Below are 14,875 nucleotides of genomic sequence, written 5' to 3' on the forward strand. Positions count from 1 at the left end.
AACGGAATGCAGAACTTCCTATCTTAATTACAAGCATTACTCTGTTGTTGTGTTGTGACTTATGGCACTTAACAAGCCCACTTACAGTTATCTGTCAGTGATTTAAGTCGAGAGAGTTTCTCTTGTTTTTCCAGTAGCGCCAACTAGGACCAAGAATACGACTTAGCTACTTCATGCGTCACTTTCGCATGAACACCCCCTTTTTAAGGGAGGCACATTCACACACCTCACAGACAGAATACAAAAGAAGAAGCACAACCACGCTCGAACCAGGACGCCCACAAAACGGGGAAGACGAACTACCCCTATGCCAGAATGCCGGCTGCAGTTTAGTATGCGTTATATTCGTTTACGTAACCCCTTTTTTACAGGGAGGGGGGGGGCACAGTCACACCTCACAGAAGAAGAACAACCATGCCCGAACCCGGGACGCCCAGATCACGGGGAAGACGCGCTACCCCTATGCCAAGACGCTGGCACAAGGATAACTCTACAACTCATCAATGTGAAGACTTACCTTCGGTTCTTGTAAGACAAGTCTGGGCTCAGATTCTTGAAATCTTTTCATTTCTTCCACCTCTGATTTCTCGCTATTATTTTTTGTATCGAAATCCATTGTTTCCATTTTCCGTTTCTTAGTGCATGATGATTCTTTTGCCGGTACGATTGCATCGTTTTCTGAGAGCGATACTTTCGGAGACATAGATGATGGAAAAATGTCCGTCATTCCTAAAGATTCAAAATTAACTGAACAGGAATCAGAATTATCAGTAATAAGGTCCCTTAACCTTCCTGGACTAAAAATGTCTGAAGTGGAAAATGAGAATGTCCCTGTTCGATCTGCTGACGACTGATGATTTTTCTTTGCAAGGATATTAGAAGTGTTTATCTTTGAGTCCTTCTTTGGCTGATCAATCTGAAGTGTTGCTTCAACAATCTGTAAAAAAGAAAAGTAAAAGTAAATATGACAATTAAAATATAATGCTTAAATTATAGCCAGATCTTCAAAATGGTTTCATTAGGTTGGTTTGTGATATAACAGCATGAGTTAGATCTAAATGGATGCTGTAGGATCACCGAGGAAATATAGATGGCTTTGTGGCAGGTAGGAATCAGTTCCCTCCAAAAAGAGATCATACAGGGCAATAACATACAAGTCGATGGTCTTTCTCAGTTTATTTGTTTACTGAAAGAAACCATCGGTGGTGGTTTCTTTAGAAAAAAAGTATACAACTAAGTAGAATGGTCAACTGTGGTTTGTTTATTTTTGGGATGGGTTATTACTTAAGAGTTAGATATTTTATTTACGAGGGCCGGCCTTTTTTTATTTTTTCAAGCTCTGAAGAGCCATGAAAAAAGAAGAACAAGATGAATTAGATTTTAAAAGTTCTATACAAGCATGATTACTTTTCGATATAAACAAGCATGATTACTTTTCGATATAATTGCCTTGAAAATTCAAACAATTAATTGTCATATCTATGGACCATATTTTCGACCTTCTCTTCAAAAACCAATGATATGAAACGGACCTCAATGCTTCTTTGTAGCTCCTCGTCTACAAGTTCCTTCATATTTCTTTTAAGGAAAGATTGTGGAGCAGGAATGTAAATATTCACTATTCTTGTGCTATTAAGTCTAGTATAAGTGCTAAAATTCCATCATCCTCCATTTCTATCGAACCATTAGATCCACTTTCAATAAGATCTTCTGTTGCAATAGACTTGCAATTTTTTTTCTTTATTGAGAACGAGGCTCAGAGCCGAGTGATTTTCATTTCATTCCCTGAATTGGAGAACTGGCTGGATACTAAAGCTTCCATTATTTTCTTTTACATTCTTTCTTAATTCCTTTTTTAATACTTTTAGATTCTTCTATTCATTCCTTTAAATAATGATAAATAGTTCCAAATCTAAGACAGATGCATTTTCCCAACATTCCAAAGCGTATTTGGATACTCTTGGACAAACTGGGTAGAACCAGAAATTTCACTCTATATACATAAAAATTGAACCAAAAAAAAAACAAAAAAAAACAGCAAAGACACACAGGTTTTGAGAAAAATGCAAAATTATGACATCGCATCAGATATAATAAAAATAATATTTAATATAAACATGAAAAGCGCTTCCTAAATATGACATGATGTTTACTTGAGTAACTGCTGAAATCGACCATCGCGTACTCGTAGTGCTTTGGCACACGATCCAACATCGTGGCATCAATAAACATAAAGTTAGCCTGCAGATCAGTAACTAAGCTACTTTATGAAGAAGGGTCGTAATAAGATGATTCTCCACCGCTGGCAGAACCGTTCACATTTTTGTTAATTTTTCTATTAGATTACTGATGATGATGATGATGTCTTGTCCGCGTTACCACGGAAAGGGGATGCAGTAGTTTCTGAAAATAAAGACCTCCGAGCACCTGATGGCAGAAGTCTGACTTCTAGCTCATATGAAGTCAACCATCTAACTCTCCGACCCGCCCGAAGGCACACGGATTTAAACCATAAAACTGAATGACCGGACCGCCGCAACAGCTACACTGGCGAGAACTGAGGTTAAGTCCTAAGAGCCATCACCGGCCACGGTACAACCCTCCCCGAAGGAAGTACGTCCCGTCATCGATGGGAGGAGTCAGATCCCCCACCTATTTGTGTACCCTCCAGGGTGGCGAGATCCAACCACCATGCCGGAAGCATCTCATCCTCATTTCGAGGTGCCCCCCCGGGGGGTTCTAGATCGTATGAAGATGAAACTCACACATTTGCTTGCACAACCCCTTTTTACAGGGGGGCACATTCACACACCTCACAGATAGAACACTGAAGAACAACCATGCTCGAACCGGGATTCAAACCCGAGACGCCCAGATCACGGGGAAGATGCGCTACCCCTATGCAAGGACGACGGCTATTAGATTACTAAATTTCATAATTTTGTTTGTTTAATAAAAAAAAAGATATTGAAAGATAAAAGATTAATGAAATATGTATTGATGATAAACGTTCAGCTAACAAATTAAGCATAGCACTAGGTAAATGAAATTACTAACTATACGCATTTGAAAAAAATAACTTTGATTTCTCCGCAATTTTTAAACAAGAATACTATTTTTTAAATAGTTTTCATTTATACAGCAAATCATACCAGTATAATTTCTAAATATTTTCAGTGGTCAATTTTGCGCCCCCATTTAGCTTTTGGTCATACAGTGTTTCTGAGTGTCTAGGTGTAGTGGATACTATCAAGGATTATAAGGTCAGCTACAAAATAATCATCCATTGTCTGTATACCAAATTCTTCCGTATAAAGTATAACCTAAGATTGTAGCCAACACAACCACATTACCATTGTTTTATTTCTATGGGAAGCGAAAATCTGCTTATTTAATTTCCCGTCCTCATATTTGAGATCTGCTCCGTGAAAGCCGGTAAATATTAATTATTGAGGAAATTTAATTATTTATTTAATAAGATAAATAATAATTCAGTAGATATCAATTATTATCATGTCGTAAATGATTTTTTAAAAAATAACTTACTTCAGAAAGGGTTTCTCTCGCAAAATAGGCCAGAATATCAAGAGCTAAAGGTGTAGGTTGCAAAGTCGTTACTTTATCAGCTAGTAACCACTTTTCAAACATGCCACCGTCATTTTTAGGATCTAGAAATCAATAAATAAGCTGATATTAAAATAAGCATACTTCTGAAATTTTAAATATTTATTATCATATGAATGATATTTCATCCAATTGTTACTTTGACGTTAGTTAAATTGTATTTTGTATTCTAATTAAAAATGTACATCCTGTTTATAAAATTTTTGTCATAAGATTAAGAAGATGCTTAAAAAAAAACTTTGAAATTTCAAAATCGAATCGTATTCCTCTTTCTTTTTTTTTTTTTTTTTTTAAGTGATATAGAAAAATGGCTACAGAAAAAAAAACAAAAAAACTTTGATATAAAAAAAGTGAATAAGTTCAGTTTTAAAATCAAAAATTCTTATTTCATTAACAATTTATGATAATGTTATTTTGCCAGCATACAAAATAGTATAAAGATGATAGCGTTAATCGTCAGAAAATCGAAACAATACTCCACCGATGTCACATGATATATGCAGGCTGCATGAAATGCATAAGTCGAGACCTAACTTCACATATGAATGTAATAATTTCAATTTATTCGCATTATGAAAATATTAATTTTTCACTCTCCCGAAGTCGGGCTTTATTTTTAAATTTAAATTTTAAACTGTGAGGGTTTAAACTTTCTTACTCTGAATCTACACGCACTGATACTAAATGCTGTCTCATCTAAAGTAATAGATTCCTTATTTTCTGCCATCCTGTTTAGATTATGACACTCCCTGGTCATGGTTACAACAAAGAAATCTTAATAATATTTAAATTTCGAACCATTGCCACCTCGTAACCATGAAAGAAACAAAATATATCGTTTTAAAGAACTTTACGACTGCATCTTTTACGAAAAAAAAACTAATTTATAAGCATATTATATTATATAATTGCAAAAAAAAAAAAAAAAAAAATCAATAGTACACATCAAAATAAAAGTGTTGCGCAAGTTTTATTATTTTATTGTCGTTGACTTTATAAAATTTAAACAGCTCATTGACATTTTGTCTTTCGTAAAACTTCTTCATAGGAAACTAGAAAAAAAATCTTGTAACTAGATGAGATCAGATATTAATGTCTCCAGAATCGCAAACCTTTTCCAAGTGACACAAATTCTTCTGGTCTGATTTCTTTTAAATTTATTTTCTGGCAAATCTAGTATCGGCTTCTAGATTTGTTAGATTCAATAATAAATCAAATGAAGTATCTGCTTCTCTAGTAGCTGTTTTCTCAAGCATTTCTATAAGTTCATTGACTGTCAGATCTTCGTTCCTCCAGTTCATCATCGACATCATTGCTGTCACCTTTCAAATCTTATTGACTGACAGGACAATTAACTTTTTCAGGTCTTTCAGGTCTGAGGTGTCGTTTACTTTAGTAGAGATTTACTCATACATTTCTATCAGCTTATTGTCAGATTTTTGTTAAGCGAGTCCAACAGCGACATCATTGCTTCATCTTTCAGATCTTATTGACAAACGAGAGTGGTAACTTTTTCAGGCGAATCTGGGTTTGAAGTGTCGGCATCTCTAGTAACTATTTGTTCATTCATTTCTGCATACTCACTGACTGTCAGATCTTTGTTGCGCTCGTCCAACAGCGACATCATTGCTTCATTTTTCAAATCTTGTTGACTGACAAAACTGATAAATTTTTCTGGTGAAACTGGGCCTGAGGTATCGGCTAATAGCGATTTTCTCATACATTTCTATAAGCTCATTGACCGCCAGATCTTTGTTACGCCAGTTCAACAGCGGCATCACTGCTGTCACCTTTCAAACCTTATTGACTGACAGGATTGATAACATTTCTGATGAATCTGAGTCTGAGGTGCCGGCTTCTCCAGTAGCTATTTTTTCATGCATTTCTATAAGTTCATTGACTGTCAGATCTTTGTTGAGCTCGTCCAACAGCTGACTGACTTCGAATCTTATTGATTGAAATTAACACCTTCCAAATCTCATTAATTGACAAGATTGATAACTTCTTTCCAATACTTTTTGGAAAAAGAACAGAAATTTTTTTTTTCATTTATTTTATAAATGAATTTTGCATTTGTATTATATTTTGAATTAATAATTATTTTAAGCAGTAGGGGAAAAGGAAGAAATCGTATAGTTTGGATTTCGCACTACTTGCGGTAAAATTAGGTAAAAAGATAATTATAATATACAAAAATATGGAAAAAACAAAATTATAATATACAGAACTTACAGAAACCGACACTTTGTTTCTTGAAAAATTTTAAATAATTTTCGTTGGACATCAAACGGGACATTTGAAACCTCCTCTGAAATAAAATAACACATTTTAAATCTTTAATAAAAGCAAATACCTTGGTAGAAGAAAGATATGTAAATGCTGGAACATAACATTAGAATAATCAATATTTTATAAATATCAATATTTCATTTTATAGCATACATTTTTTTTATCTCACAGTATTATATCACACAGTTTTAAGTAAATAGCTTGAGTAAATTTATCTAAAGTTTTAGTGAAGTTCCAAATTTTGAAACAAATCTGCCAGGGTCAATGCAAAGACAGAGGTTCATCATTTGTCATTCTGTGTAGACAATAACATTAACACGATACCGGACCCTAATAAAAAAGTTAGCAGATATGGAGCCAACGATTCTTTTACTTATGCTTGGAAATTAGTAAGTTACAGAATTTTTGTGGCTACTAAGAGTTTTAGTCTTTTTCTTGTAAATAAATCTTTTATTTGGCACAAAAAACAGAAATCACATGGATCAATATCTGGTGAAACAAGTGGATAATTCATAGTACCAGGATAACTAGTTAGGCATTGTTATAAGACAACTCGGGTTTTGTACTCATTCTTCATGGTATCACAAACACTATCCTTTAGCTACAAAAGTGAACTGCCCAACATTAACAATAATTTACAAATACCATAAAAAAATATCAACTTTTAGTAATTAAAATGCGGTTTATATTGAATTTGATCTTTTGGAAGACATCGTAAAAGAGAATGAAAGTGATATAAGCACTTTTCCTTTATGTTCAATTTGTTTTATTGAAGTTTATAATATTTCACAAAAAAATCATTCCGAACATAGTCACATATCTTATAATATTATGATATTTAGTTTATAATATTTTAATATTTAAAAAAATTATATAATATATGTGAGGACGCTGCGGATGATTAGAACCAGAAAACGAACTGAAGGGAAGAGTGTGGAGAAGAAGGACGGCGGGAGAGACGGTGCCGAGAGAGGAGAGGGTTGGATGTTCGAAAGTTCTATGATGTTAACGTACTAAATTTTGTAATAGTGTTCTTGTGTGTTATGTTTCGTCCTACGTCAATTAAATGTTGTCAAAAAATTTAAATATGGTGTCATGCCAATTATTTTCGTTTACATTTATTTACTAAAAGGGCAGTCTTTGCCTTATTAATTTTTCTGATGAGAAATAAGAATTAAAAAAAGCTCGGCAGCGCCGACAATATAATCGAAAATTCTAAAAATGTTGCGAAATATCATGAAGTTTATAAATAATTCAATAATGTTATAATTATTGAAAAATGATGTCATTGTTCATTATGTCCTACGTATTCTGAATTTAATTTGCTATTGATAAACATGATCACGATGAGATAGGTATATCTTTCTATAGCACGCAATAGTTGGCTTAATGTAAATATGCATTAACAACATCTGTTAAAGAAACGGTTCTTTTCGAAGGAGAGAACAGCTGCATCTACTTTGGCTGCAGAAAAAAAAATTATTCTTTCCTTTTTCTTTGTTTACTTTCTTATATATGATATGTAGAGAGAATATAGTAGTTTTCAAACTATTCGAACTCGAGATTTTGAAGAATATCCACGTTTAAGACCTTTCTTAGTTCGAAAAACACATTTTTCGAAAATGTCTGTCTATCTGACAGCAATATAAAGATAACTCAAAAACGCTTTCAGCTAGATGGATGTAATTCTGTATAGAGGCTTAAAACCAAATTTGTAAATTTTTATCAACTTTTTAGCATTAGCCGTTATGAGGAAGTCTGTCTGTCCGATTTTTCGAAAGTTAGCACGAAAACTACAAAACGAAGAGAGTTAAACAGATAAAATACAGTACACAGATTTAACCTCTTCAGTGTAGGCGCCTATCATATTTTGAGCGAAATCCAACAAGGTGTTGACAGTCTGTCGGTCTGTACTTACAACACACAATAACCTGAAATTAACGACACAATAACCTGAAATTAAGTGTTAGGAGAACTGAAAAAAATTCTTTTGATATAAATTTGTATAGAAATATGTCTGAGTTTTGACATGTTGACAACCGCTGACTTCATTTTAAAAAGCCCATTATTCATTCTCAGCTAATTAGTTAGCCCTCTTCATCCTCTACTACAGATGAAATGGTAGAGAAAAAAATCTCATTCGGAAATATGAAACAAAAATGTGAGTCATTACAACGAGTTATTAGAGTAAAATCCTAGAAAAATTGCACGATATAGAGAATGCATTTTCTTGCATATCGACGCAAAACAGTTCATATTAACCCTTTAAAGGGCCATTTTTTTTCTAGTCATATTATGTTAAAATATTTTGAGGCTTGAAATTAGAATAAGAAAAGGGAATCATTTAGCTTATTAGATAAATTTAATTTGATTCATTAATTAATTTGGTTCATTAATAATTAAGTAACTAATCAAGACATATCATTTTGTCTGAGATAAAGAACTGAAGCATCTGAGTTTCTGATTTATTAAAAAAATTTGTCAGAACTTATGCCAACCTACATAATTTCATACAAAGATTGATAAATTTGGTGGGAAGCATACTTCCCACAGCCCTAGAAAGGGTTAAGAAATACGTAAACGCGATAACTCAAAAATATATCAAATTTGGTACTTGATTTTGCGACTATAAATGTAGTTTTATGTCAAATATTTGTTTTAGTCGGTTGGGAAGAACGCGCCTGAAAACCAAATTTTGAATATTTTTGACCACATGCCAGGGATGAATCGCTAAAATACTCGCCAAGGATGACACGATAGGGTCAGTAAAAATGCTAAATGCACGCCAAAAGTTAATATTTCGCAAAAGTTAATATTTTTCTTAAAATATTATTTAAAGTTAATATTTAAAAGTTTATATTTCTTTTTATATATAAAAGTTAATATTAATATTTTATTTTAATATTTGTGCGTCAATACCATGCAAGGCGTTCACTGGGATAACATCTTTATTTAAGAGTATGCGAGAAAGTTTTGGGGAGACAATTTCTGATGGATTAAGAAGCATTTTATTTGAATAGTTTAATGATTACTAAATGCATTACTGTAAATAGTTTCTAAGAACTTACCGCTGCTCTTTCTAAAGCAATATCATCAGTACGAAGGAGTGAAGTTTTCAAAACTTCCATATCGTAATCTCCGGCACCAATACTCTTCAAGAATTTCAAACATATTCCCACCCTTTTTCTGCATTGTCCATTATCGACAGCATCTATTATCGAAGATAATTTTTCAATCAAATTTGCTCTAAAATACTATTATAAAATTTAATAAAAAAACTTTTTACAAACTTTATTTAAAAATTAATAGTAAGAAAAAAAAAGTATTAAATATAAACATATAAAAGGAGAAAGTAAAATTGAAGACCCATATTACATAGATAAACAAACATGATAAAAATGAAAAACTGCATTAAAACAATAAAATAAGTAATAATAAAATATGATCTAGCGTTTAAAATCTATTAGTATCATAAAAATAATCTGGAATATTGCAGCAGCAAATTTAAATATTTTCCAATGTTTTGCAACTCTTCGGATAGATGGCGCAACCATCAAGCGAGCTCAGAAAGCAAACTGCGAAGCGGGAATCAAAGAATACTTTTTGTTAATATTAGAAAGTAGTAGTAACAGGTATAAAGTAATATCTTTATGGTAAAATATAATTAAATATCAAATCAAAAAGATCTCAAAGAGTTAAAAATAGTTTAATTTGAATATCTTAAGTCGGCAATCAGGACCTTAATAAAAGAAGTTGCAGTACATAATTTTAATGTTTCCGTTTGCTTATATAGATATAAGTAATGATCGTTCACTCAAACATACATTTATCTAATTACATTCGAGACTCTTTTTTGCAAGCCAGATATATTGCTCTGAAAAACACATGTTAACGAATTTTCTATTCCTTACTATGCATTAGAGATTTCTTACAAACTTCAGAAAGCTTGAAAAAATTGTGCTGGCAAAAAGTATTTATCACCTTCCATTTTTAAGGAATTTCATTTATAACTGTTGGATATATTGGCAAGCGTACTGCAGTTACAATAATATATATATTTTTTCTTTTACTTGATCCACAGATACATATTTAAAAAAATGTATTAAGCGTGTATGGATGTGGACGCTCTACAGACCAATGTACTGTAGACACAGCTACTAAATATGGCACAATGGAGTACTTGGCATACTTTGGAAAGTGGAAATGTGTACTTCGGGGAGACTTTTTTACTAATCTAATCGGAAGCTTAATTAATGAATAAGTTAACGAAAATTAGCAATTGTACTACAGTTATAACAATATATATATATATTTTACCTGATATGCAGATACATGTTTTAAAAAATATATAATGTATGTGTGTATGTTAGAGTTCTACTGACCAGACCGTTTGGTAGAGCTACCAAAATTGGCACATTGGAATATCTGGCACACTTTGGAGAGTGGAAATATTTGCACTTCGGAGCGATTTTTTATAAACTAATTAAAATTTTAATTAATGAAAAATTTAGAGAAATGTTCAAGATTTTTTATGATAACTTTTGAAAATGTTACAGTATAAAAATCATTTTTAGACCATTATAACATTAAAAACGTATCTTTTCAATAATATCAATTTCTAGCCGCGTAATTTATTATTATTTTTTTTGCATTTTTAATTAATTTTTAAAAAATATTTTAAGCGTCCATAACAATTAAACATTTAAACAAATTATTTAATTGTTAAGGAGAAATTGAAACCGTTTTTAATGTGCTACTAATATTTCACCATGATTTTTTTTTCTTTCCCATTGTTGATTAAAATATTACAGATGGAAAAAGCCGATCAAGCCATACCCCATAAGTGGTTAATATTACCAATATATGTAAATTCGTCTTATTTTTCAATCCTGAGTTGTTTTCAATGTAAGGTATACTTTTAATAAAAAATTTTGAAGTTTTGTTTTGGTTTCAATTTAGATTTAAGTTCAGAATCAATGAAATAGTAGAATTTCAATGTTGAAAAGCTTTCAAAGTCCATCTATTTTTAAAACTGCTGCTCTTCCTGATATAATTGGAAGTATAAAAAAGAAGAGCAGAAAATTAGAGAAATAAATAGAACAATGGCACAAGAACTTCTAAAACAGTACAAATTATATGCCCATTAAATTTTCAAGTTTCAAAATATGTTGCCGAAGAAGCCATTAAGACATAATTACAAAACATTTAGTTGAAATTTTTATCATTATCATTATCAATTTCATAAAACCAAAAAGTCGCCAAACATGGCAAGTAGAACATATAGTAAGAGAATAAAAATATAACTTTCCTTCGATTATGTATGTGTCAATTTGCAAGGTTAGAAATTTCTTCAAGAGAATAATAGCATACTCTTTTTCCGAAATTAGCACATGAAATATTCGCCCCCCCCTTCTCCCTATAAAAGACGACTTATACTATTGTAAAGATATAAACGGGTTGAAATTTGCTTTAAATTAGTAATGTAACTTGGAAAAATGGCGATTATTCATTTGTGGGGAAACTCAACCTGAAGGTTGTGTTACTCCAAAATGGAAATGCTTTATCGTCTATTCCAATAGAATATTCTTGTATTGTGAAAGAATCTTAGGAAAATTTGAAGATATTGTTTCATGGAATCACTGTTCACATCACAAGAGGCACATATGTGTTGTTGCTTATGGCACTTATCATAGACAAGCCAGCTGACGAAGTCAGCGATTTTAAGCAGAGTTTTAGAGTCTCTTGTTTCAGTAGCGCCTTCTAGGGCCAAGTATGTCTTAGCTAATCATGCGTCACATCCTTTATCACGGGGCGGATTTTATTCATACATTTCATATACTCATCCACAGACCGTAATTTAGACCTGAATCAGAAAACGATCACCCATGATCCAGTATTCTCAGTAGTATTGTCTCGACTTCGAGATTTATACGTGCGACTACCACCATATACACGGAGAGTCCTCGGTCGACAGGGTTCGAACTCACAGCCCAAGGGATGCGAATCCAACGCCCTACCAACCCGGCTATCTCGGCATTTTGTATGTAACATATGCATAAGATTTTTAATGCAGTTATTCTTCTCAATGATATGCAGTTAGGTCAGACAATAAAAGAAAATAAAAATCCATTTCCGGTATAAGCTAAAATATTATACAGACCTGCATATTCTTCATATTTTCTGTTCCTAAGAAGTTCACATGAATCTTTCAAAAATAAATATTGTAAGAGGCGCGTCATCTTCTCCTGAAAATTAATAGATTGAAAATTAGGGTAAAACAGGACACTACAGAACCAAGGTACAGAATGCATACAAACAGTGCAAAATAAAAGTATATTTTGAAATACTTTGTTAAGTCGATTTCATTTAAAGCGAAATGATCAAATTTTGATTAAAATAATATCTATTTATGGATAAAGTGAAGAATAGTGTGCCCCGAGTCTGTCGCCAACATTGCAACCCATCGGAATGCTCTTCTAGCAACCCTAATGCTGTTTTGTTTACTACTTTTTGCAATGGTTCAGTTGTACATGAACTACAACTATATTATGAAAAATGTTAAATTAAAAATATTAAAAAAATATCGATTAAAGATTTCAATTTTGTTCTTTATTATAAATTAAAAGTTTATTAAATAAAGAAAGTTAAGCTTATAATTAAAAGTTATTTTATTCTTTTTTTAATGTGAATATGAACAGAAAATATTTATTCTTTTGCAATTTTTAATTGTCAGTATGCGCTTTAAAAAATCGTCTGCATTCTCACTTTAATAGACAGCTGCAATGGTATTCTTTGCAGTTCTCGTAATTCTTTTGGTGTTCTAACGGTTGGTTCCCTTCATAATTTGTTATGTCGGCAGTATTTCGAACCTGTAGAGTGGATGAAGGGTGAGTTAAATATGTATGTATATATATATTTTTTAGAAGTTGATGAAGTTAGGAAAGGATGCTTGTTTGAAAATTTGTATTGAGAATGGTTTGATATCGAACCGGCAGAATGGATGAAAGGTGAGTGGAATATATTTTTTTTACGAGTTGATGAAGTTGGGAAAAGGATGTTTGTTTGAAATTTTGTATGGAGAATGTTCCGATTGCTGCTTTATCCGTTCTTTCTTTTCTTTTGGTTATGTATTGTTTCTGTTAACCACACAGTCCTTATGCTCAATGTGATAGCGAAGCTGCTAGGTTCCCGCTGCTAGTGAAGCCGTAGTATGTTTTTTTTTAAAGTTAAAAAATTCTGTCCGGGGCCTTCTACAGATGTCGAAGTCATCCATGCACATCATGTATACTTATATAATTTTAGAAGGGAACAGACACAATATTTTGGTTTCAGTATGTGTCTGAATTTCACAATATTTTTTCTTTTGCTTTAGATAACCAAATCGTATTTCCATTATGTTGGAATCACCCAACTTTGTTTCATTTACCTTAATAAAATCACTACTCTTTATCTTAAAGTATCTCTATACAGTTATTTTATTTCTGTAAAGGACACATGCTCAACAAAAACAGTAAACATATTAAAGAAATTATGTTATTCATATCTCTATACAGTTATTTTATTTCTGTAAAAGACACATGCCCAACAAAAACTGTAAACATATTAAAGACATTATGTTATTCATATCTCTATACAGTTATTTTATTTCTGTAAAAGACACATGCCCAACAAAAACAGTAAACATATTAAAGACATTATGTTATTCATATCTCTATACAGTTATTTTATTTCTGTAAAAGACACATGCCCAACAAAAACTGTAAACATATTAAAGACATTATGTTATTCATATCTATATACAGTTATTTTATTTCTGTAAAAGACACATGCCCAACAAAAACAGTAAACATATTAAAGACATTATGTTATTCATATCTCTATGCAGTTATTTTATTTCTGTAAAAGACACATGCCCAACAAAAACTGTAAACATATTCAAGACATTATATTATTCATAATAAAATATGGAAAATTAATAATTTTATACCCTTTTGTGTGCTATGAGTGGGAGTAAACGTGTATGAGTCAGCGCCTTGGGACCAGGAATTTCAGAAGCTTTGATCAACTAAAAAATAAAATAAAATAAATAAGGTAATCACTTTCATTAGTAGGTAAATGAAACAAGTTACTTCAGAAATGGAAAATTCTTAAAATACAATTCCATTAAACTTTCAATATTTTACTGTCCGTCAAAAATGCAATCGGACACTTTTTTACTTGATATGTAAAAAAGTTAAATTCAAGATAAAATTGTCATTTGATTTGGAACAATGCTCTCTTTAAAAATATGTAAACTGCATTAGCATAAGCTCTCATTTATTATTTATTTTTGAATAATTTTCAACTTTCCTAATTGTAAAACCTGAATTTTTGTCTTTTAACTGATTCTAGATATTGAGAAATCTCCAGAAATAAATTTTTTAGACAAATCGGTTCATAATAGCAGACATATAAGGAAAATAAGATTTCAGAACTGTTTTAGTATTTACAAACGCAGTAAATAGACCAGTTTTTTCAGTACTTTCCTTTATTCAAGCTTTTATTTCAGCGAAAAATATGATAAGTTTGCTAAGAAAAATTAATGCTTTTTTTCATTCATAACGTTATTAACAATGAAACATAACTAAATAAGAATGCGAATTCCATGCTTTTTCTGTATATTCAATAACAAATAAATAATATATAAATAATATTTCCGACGCATATTATTTCAACAAAATACAGAATGCGCCAAAATATACAGTACTGAAATGAAAAGATGAACAAAATTACATTATGGTCATCTGTGAGTTTATTTTTCCTCAAAAGAAATTTACATACCTACATACACACTATTAGCGTGTTGATTTACCATGGTATGTGTAATGTAAGTGTTCAAAGTGTGCACCGCCTCGCTATAGACAGTGTTCATACCGTTCACGCATATTCTCAAACATATCCTCAAACAAAGATTGCTGCAGAC

The 14,875-nt window shown here is 31.7% G+C and overlaps 1 protein-coding gene across 2 annotated transcripts in view; it reads right to left on the reverse strand.

Moving 5' to 3' along the window:
- LOC129962581 (uncharacterized) overlaps positions 1-14,875 on the reverse strand; it is a 93,918-nt gene that overhangs the window by 3,211 nt on the left and 75,832 nt on the right. For both annotated transcript variants that reach the window (XM_056076383.1, XM_056076382.1), the window contains exons 4-9: positions 13,901-13,978; positions 12,074-12,158; positions 8,982-9,124; positions 5,857-5,932; positions 3,547-3,668; positions 518-937 (exon numbers count right to left, since the gene is read on the reverse strand). In XM_056076383.1, coding sequence (XP_055932358.1) covers positions 518-937; positions 3,547-3,668; positions 5,857-5,932; positions 8,982-9,124; positions 12,074-12,158; positions 13,901-13,978 — 924 coding nt within the window. The remainder of the gene's footprint in view (positions 1-517; positions 938-3,546; positions 3,669-5,856; positions 5,933-8,981; positions 9,125-12,073; positions 12,159-13,900; positions 13,979-14,875) is intronic.

Source organism: Argiope bruennichi, chromosome 3 (genome assembly GCF_947563725.1).
Source record: "Argiope bruennichi chromosome 3, qqArgBrue1.1, whole genome shotgun sequence".
Classification (NCBI taxonomy): domain Eukaryota; kingdom Metazoa; phylum Arthropoda; class Arachnida; order Araneae; family Araneidae; genus Argiope; species Argiope bruennichi.